The 7,500-nt window shown below is 39.9% G+C and overlaps 2 protein-coding genes across 6 annotated transcripts in view; both read right to left on the bottom strand.

The window, feature by feature from the left end:
* Positions 1-3,068, bottom strand: part of sec14l7 (SEC14-like lipid binding 7) — a 28,438-nt gene extending 25,370 nt beyond the window's left edge. For 2 of the 4 annotated variants that reach the window (XM_061876149.1, XM_061876146.1), the window contains exons 1-2: positions 984-3,068; positions 605-680 (exon numbers count right to left, since the gene is read on the bottom strand). In XM_061876149.1, coding sequence (XP_061732133.1) covers positions 605-680; positions 984-1,037 — 130 coding nt within the window. In that variant the 5' untranslated portion in view covers positions 1,038-3,068. Of the gene's footprint in view, positions 1-604; positions 681-983 lie in introns of those variants that run through there. The other 2 variants (XM_061876147.1, XM_061876150.1) reach the window with 2 other exon arrangements.
* A 4,365-nt stretch (positions 3,069-7,433) lies between these two features.
* Positions 7,434-7,500, bottom strand: part of zfyve16 (zinc finger, FYVE domain containing 16) — a 38,057-nt gene continuing 37,990 nt past the window's right edge. For both annotated transcript variants that reach the window (XM_061876125.1, XM_061876124.1), the window contains exon 18: positions 7,434-7,500. This exon is cut by the window's right edge and continues 1,183 nt beyond it. The gene's annotated coding sequence lies outside the window, so the exon portion shown is untranslated.

Below are 7,500 nucleotides of genomic sequence, written 5' to 3'. Positions count from 1 at the left end.
ACCAAGCTGGAGGTCTCATGTTTTTGTTCTGAGCCACGAGGACTTTGTCCGTCTTGTTTAGCGCTAATATTGAAACAAGAAAAGGTCAGACCGCGTGGGTGCGGGTCCTTCGCATCCAATGTACCAACTTTTATTTGTCTGCAATGTTTGCTGTGCAAAGGGGCGCCTCGGAGGACTTTGCTGCTTTTTTAACCCATCCGACTTCCCATTTGTAGTTCTTCCCTTTTTTAACAATATGACATAATAGATTTAAATACTCGTGCAGGCAAGAGTCAACTTGTCAACACTTGCCTTAACATTCTGACCTGAAAAGGTAGTCATCCGGCAATTTGTAGGTACAAAATACTAGTAATCAAAAAAGCGAGCGTACTGAATTTGCATACATTTCTGAGGAACGTCTACTAGAAGCTTCCATGAAGTAAAAAAACAAAAAAAACAACACTTAAATTACACAGGGTTGTTTTTGATGGTTCATTGATCCGTTCTTATCTTATCTCCGTTCAAGGTAGAGGTGTGTGTGTGTGTGTGTGTGTGTGTGTGTGTGTGTGTGTGTGTGTGTGTGTGTGTGCGTGTGCGTGTGCGTGTGTGTGTGTGTGTCTCTGACCTCGGAGCCAGCGTAGCAAGTAGTGGTCGTGCTCAGCCGGAAGGTCTGGAAGGATGTCCTGGATTCTGACCCGAAACTGCAAGCACATCCATTTAATTGAGTCCAAAAAACTACATTTATTTTCATTCTCTTGACACAATTTATTCTTATCACCACAAGCAGTGAAATTATCCTCAAATATTTAAAAAACAAAACACAAAAAACACTTAGGTAAATAGTAAAAGTAGTTGTTTTTAGTGACACTCAGAACATATCCCTGGCATTATCCAACTGTCAAAGTAGAAGTAAACCCATCCATCCATCCATCCATTTTCTACCGCTTATTCCCTTTTGGGAACCCACGCATTCACGGGGAGAACATGCCAACAAATGTATTTACCTGGGCTAAAGCATCCCCTTGCTTGAGGCTCAAATCTCCAACACGTCCGCTCATGTTTGCTCTTTAACTTCCAGACGGGCAATGAACACCGCGGCCAAGGCGACAGGTCTAGGCGAACTAGGCCACACCCCCTACACACACACACACACACACACACACACACACACGTTAGTAACAATGTAATTCAGCAGAATTGTTTCATGTCATTGCTGGTTTAAATCGACACATTTTATATTTAATGAATGGAGTACTTTAAAATACCAAAGACAGCCCAGATTTTTTTAGTGACAAACACAAGAAAAAATAAAGCTGCAAGCAGCGATGGACGGAACCAAATTTTGCTGGTGTTTCCTGCCTTTACCCATTTAACATATCTTACCTGCACATTACCTACCTTCCCTGCATCCTGAGGTCACGCTGGTGCTTCTTTCTCTCACCCATACACGCTGGTGCTTCCTGCCATCACCCAGACAACATATCTTTACCTGCACATTACCTACCTTCTCTGTATCCTGGTGTCAAACTGGTGCCTCCCTTCTTTCACCCAGTCAACATATCTTTACCCGCACAGTACCTACCTTCTCTGTGCTTCCTGCTTTTAAGCGGCCATCTTGAGACGGCAGCAGCAGTTCTTTGAAAACTTGTAAAATCAAAACCGAAAGTTAGAAAAAAATCTTTGCGCAACTTTTAATCAGAAGGGTTCAATCTCTTTCCTGTGCGAGTTTGAAGCCGACACAACAAATGCGCTCAGAGGAGATAATGTTTGAAAAAAGGTGACAGGTTTTTACAAAACTTTTGTTTTGAAGGGGTACTTGCCAACTTCCTGTTGATTTTTGAAGAAGGATGTCAATTAATGAACGGTAGGTCTAAGTGAGACCTACATAGAGGTTTTCGTTTAACGTCTCTGCGACATTCCTACCGGAAGTTACAAGCGGTTTTGTCTGTGTTTTCTTCCCAAGAGCAGTTTTGTCAGTGTTTTATACCTAGGGGGCACTAGAGCGCAATTTTGAGTTTAGGGGTTTGTTTTTTTAATTAGATCGCAATTTTCACCAGTCCTGATGTGTGTGTCGAGTTTTGAAGCATTTTAAGGAGGTCAAATTACAGCTCAAAGAGGCAAAAATGACATTTTTTAGAAAACTTTGGTTTTGAAGGTGTTTTTGCCAACTTCCTGTTGATTTTTGCTGCAGGTGGTCAGTGTATGAAATCTAGGTCTAAGTCAGACCTACATAGAGGTTTTTGTTTCATGTCTCTACGACATTCCTAACGGAAATTACAAGCAGTTTTGTCTGTGTTTTTTACTAGGGGGCGCTAGAGTGCAATTTGGAGTTTTGTTTTTTTAATTAAATCGCAATTTTTGCCAGTCCTGATGTGTGTGTCGAGTTTTGAAGCATGTTAAGGAGGTCAAATTACAGCTCAAAGAGGCAAAAATGACATTTTTTAGGAAACTTTGGTTTTGAAGGGGTTTTTGCCAACTTCCTGTTGATTTTTGCTGCAGGAGGTCAGTGTATGAAATCTAGGTCTAAGTCAGACCTACATAGAGGTTTTTGTTTCGTGTCTCTACGACATTTCTAACGGAAATTACAAGCAGTTTTGTCTGTGTTTTTTACTAGGGGGCGCTAGAGTGCAATTTGGAGTTTTGTTTTTTTGATTAAATCGCAATTTTCACCAGTCCTGATGTGTGTGTCGAGTTTTGAAGCATTTTAAGGAGGTCAAATTACAGCTCAAAGAGGCAAAAATGACATTTTTTAGAAAACTGTGGTTTTGAAGGGGTTTTTGCCAACTTCCTGTTGATTTTTGCTGCAGGAGGTCAGTGTATGAAATCTAGGTCTAAGTCAGACCTACATAGAGGTTTTTGTTTCGTGTCTCTACGACATTTCTAACGGAAATTACAAGCGGTTTTGTCTGTGTTTTTTACTAGGGGGCGCTAGAGTGCAATTTGGAGTTTTGGTTTTTTGATTAAATCGCAATTTTTGCCAGTCCTGATGTGTGTGTCGAGTTTTGAAGCATTTTAAGGAGGTCAAATTACAGCTCAAAGAGGCAAAAATGACATTTTTTAGGAAACTTTGGTTTTGAAGGGGTTTTTGCCAACTTCCTGTTGATTTTTGCTGCAGGTTAGCGTATGAAATCTAGATCTAAGTCAGACCTACATAGAGGTTTTTGTTTCGTGTCTCTACGACATTCCTAACGGAAATTACAAGCAGTTTTGTCTGTGTTTTTTACTAGGGGGCGCTAGAGTGCAATTTGGAGTTTTGGTTTTTTGATTAAATCGCAATTTTTGCCAGTCCTGATGTGTGTGTCGAGTTTGGTGAGTTTTGAAGCATTTTAAGGAGGTCAAATTACAGCTCAAAGAGGCAAAAATGACATTTTTTAGGAAACTTTGGTTTTGAAGGGGTTTTTGCCAACTTCCTGTTGATTTTTGCTGCAGGTGGTCAGTGTATGAAATCTAGGTCTAAGTCAGACCTACATAGAGGTTTTTGTTTCATGTCTCTACGACATTCCTAACGGTAATTACAAGCAGTTTTGTCTGTGTTTTTTACTAGGGGGCGCTAGAGTGCAATTTGGAGTTTTTTTTTTTTTTATTAAATCGCAATTTTTGCCAGTCCTGATGTGTGTGTCGAGTTTGGTGAGTTTTGAAGCATTTTAAGGAGGTCAAATTACAGCTCAAAGAGGCAAAAATGACATTTTTTAGAAAACTGTGGTTTTGAAGGGGTTTTTGCCAACTTCCTGTTGATTTTTGCTGCAGGAGGTCAGTGTATGAAATCTAGGTCTAAGTCAGACCTACATAGAGGTTTTTGTTTCATGTCTCTACGACATTCCTAACGGACATTACAAACAGTTTTGTCTGTGTTTTTTACTAGGGGGCGCTAGAGTGCAATTTGGAGTTTTGGTTTTTTGATTAGATCGTAATTTTTGCCAGTCCTGATGTGTGTGTCGAGTTTGGTGAGTTTTGAAGCATTTTAAGGAGGTCAAATTACAGCTCAAAGAGGCAAAAATTACATTTTTTTAGGAAACTTTGGTTTTGAAGGGGTTTTTGCCAACTTCCTGTTGATTTTTGCTGCAGGAGGTCAGTGTATGAAATCTAGGTCTAAGTCAGACCTACATAGAGGTTTTTGTTTCATGTCTCTACGACATTCCTAACGGAAATTACAAGCAGTTTTGTCTGTGTTTTTTACTAGGGGGCGCTAGAGTGCAATTTGGAGTTTTGGTTTTTTGATTAGATCGCAATTTTTGCCAGTCCTGATGTGTGTGTCGAGTTTTGAAGCATTTTAAAGAGGTCAAATTACAGCTCAAAGAGGCAAAAATGACATTTTTTAGGAAACTTTGGTTTTGAAGGGGTTTTTGCCAACTTCCTGTTGATTTTTGCTGCAGGATGTCAGTGTATGAAATCTAGGTCTAGGTCAGACCTACATAGAGGTTTTTGTTTCGTGTATCTACGACATTCCGAACGGAAATTACAAGCAGTTTTGTCTGTGTTTTTTACTAGGGGGTGCTAGAGTGCAATTTGGAGTTTTGTTTTTTTGATTAGATCACAATTTTTGCCAGTCCTGATGTGTGTGTCGAGTTTTGAAGCATTTTAAGGAGGTCAAATTACAGCTCAAAGAGGCAAAAATGACATTTTTTTAGAAAACTTTGGTTTTGAAGGGGTTTTTGCCAACTTCCTGTTGATTTTTGCTGCAGGATGTCAGTGTATGAAATCTAGCTCTAAGTCAGACCTACATAGAGGTTTTTGTTTCATGTCTCTACGACATTCCTAACGGAAGTTACAAGCAGTTTTGTCTGTGTTTTTTACTAGGGGGGCGCTAGAGTGCAATTTGGAGTTTTGGTTTTTTGATTAGATCACAATTTTTGCCAGTCCTGATGTGTGTGTCGAGTTTTGAAGCATTTTAAGGAGGTCAAATTACAGCTCAAAGAGGCAAAAAAGACATTTTTTAGGAAACTTTGGTTTTGAAGGGGTTTTTGCCAACTTCCTGTTGATTTGTGCTGCAGGAGGTCAGTGTATGAAATCTAGGTCTAAGTCAGACCTACATAGAGGTTTTTGTTTCGTGTCTCTACGACATTCCTAACGGAAATTACAAGCAGTTTTGTCTGTGTTTTTTACTAGGGGGCGCTAGAGTGCAATTTGGAGTTTTTTTTTTTTTTATTAAATCGCAATTTTTGCCAGTCCTGATGTGTGTGTCGAGTTTGGTGAGTTTTGAAGCATTTTAAGGAGGTCAAATTACAGCTCAAAGAGGCAAAAATGAAATTTTTTAGGAAACTGTGGTTTTGAAGGGGTTTTTGCCAACTTCCTGTTGATTTTTGCTGCAGGTCAGTGTATGAAATCTAGGTCTAAGTCAGACCTACATAGAGGTTTTTGTTTCATGTCTCTATGACATTCCTAATGGAAATTACAAGCAGTTTTGTCTGTTTTTTACTAGGGGGCGCTAGAGTGCAATTTGGAGTTTTGTTTTTTTGATTAAATCGCAATTTTTGCCAGTCCTGATGTGTGTGTCGAGTTTTGAAGCATGTTAAGGAGGTCAAATTACAGCTCAAAGAGGCAAAAATGACATTTTTTAGGAAACTTTGGTTTTGAAGGGGTTTTTGCCAACTTCCTGTTGATTTTTGCTGCAGGAGGTCAGTGTATGAAATCTAGGTCTAAGTCAGACCTACATAGAGGTTTTTGTTTCATGTCTTTATGACATTCCTAACGGAAATTACAAGCAGTTTTGTCTGTGTTTTTTACTAGGGGGCGCTAGAGTGCAATTTGGAGTTTTGTTTTTTTGATTAAATCGCAATTTTTGCCAGTCCTGATGTGTGTGTCGAGTTTTGAAGCATTTTAGGAGGTCAAATTACAGCTCAAAGAGGCAAAAATGAACTTTTTTGGGAAACTTTGGTTTTGAAGGGGTTTTTGCCAACTTCCTGTTGATTTTTGCTGCAGGAGGTCAGTGTATGAAATCTAGGTCTAAGTCAGACCTACATAGAGGTTTTTGTTTCATGTCTTTATGACATTCCTAACGGAAATTACAAGCAGTTTTGTCTGTGTTTTTTACTAGGGGGCGCTAGAGTGCAATTTGGAGTTTTGGTTTTTTGATTAGATCGCAATTTTCACCAGTCCTGATGTGTGTGTCGAGTTTTGAAGCATTTTAAGGAGGTCAAATTACAGCTCAAAGAGGCAAAAATGACATTTTTTAGGAAACTTTGGTTTTGAAGGGGTTTTTGCCAACTTCCTGTTGATTTTTGCTGCAGGATGTCAGTGTATGAAATCTAGGTCTAAGTCAGACCTACATAGAGGTTTTTGTTTCGTGTATCTACGACATTCCTAACGGAAATTACAAGCAGTTTTGTCTGTGTTTTTTACTAGGGGGCGCTAGAGTGCAATTTGGAGTTTTGGTTTTTTGATTAGATCACAATTTTTGCCAGTTCTGATGTGTGTGTTAAATTTGGTGAGTTTTGAAGCATGTTAAGGGGGTCAAATTACAGCTCAAAGAGGCAAAAATGACATTTTTTAGGAAACTGGTTTTGAAGGGGTTTTTGCCAACTTTTTGTTGATTTTTGCTGCAGGAGGTCAGAATATGAAATCTAGGTCTAAGTCAGACCTACATAGAGGTTTTTGTTTCATGTCTCTATGACATTCCTAACGGAAACTACAAGCAGTTTTGTCTGTTTTTTACTAGGGGGCGCTAGAGTGCAATTTGGAGTTTTGGTTTTTTGATTAGATCACAATTTTTGCCAGTTCTGATGTGTGTGTTAAATTTGTTGAGTTGTGAAGCATGTTAAGGAGGTCAAATTACAGCTCAAAGAGGCGGCGGTATAATAATAATAAAACCTTAGAAATACAACAGGGTCCTCTGTCCCAAAGGGACATTCGGTCCCTAAATAGACCTCCTTTTTAGACCAGTTGATCTGCCGCTTCTTTTCTTTCTCCTATGTCCCCCCCTCCCTTGTGGAGGGGGTCCGGTCCGATGACCATGGATGAAGTACTGACTGTCCAGAGTCGAGACCCAGGATGGACCGCTCGTCGGGACCCAGGATGGACCGCTCGCCTGTATCGGTTGGGGACATCTCTACGCTGCTGATCCGCTTGAGATGGTTTCCTGTGGACGGGACTCTCGCTGCTGTCTTGGAGCCACTATGGATTGAACTTTCACAGTATCATGTTAGACCCGCTCGACATCCATTGCTTTCGGGGGGGGTTGCCCACATCTGAGGTCCTCTCCAAGGTTTCTCATAGTCAGCATTGTCACTGGCGTCCCACTGGATGTGAATTCTCCCTGCCCACTGGGTGTGAGTTTTCCTTGCCCTTTTGTGGGTTCTTCCGAGGATGTTGTAGTCGTAATGATTTGTGCAGTCCTTTGAGACATTTGTGATTTGGGGCTATATAAATAAACATTGATTGATGATTGATTGATAATAAATCTGATCATATGGTATTTACTGTATGCCATTAAAAATAACCCAAATAGATCTAAAGGCTGGTGGTTTCAAACACTTTTATTATCTCTTGACATTTCAAAATTAAAGTCTTTTTTTGTCATTCTTT

This window comes from Nerophis ophidion, linkage group LG17 (genome assembly GCF_033978795.1).
Source record: "Nerophis ophidion isolate RoL-2023_Sa linkage group LG17, RoL_Noph_v1.0, whole genome shotgun sequence".
Taxonomy (NCBI): domain Eukaryota; kingdom Metazoa; phylum Chordata; class Actinopteri; order Syngnathiformes; family Syngnathidae; genus Nerophis; species Nerophis ophidion.
This window is presented reverse-complemented; position numbering and strand designations above follow the sequence as displayed.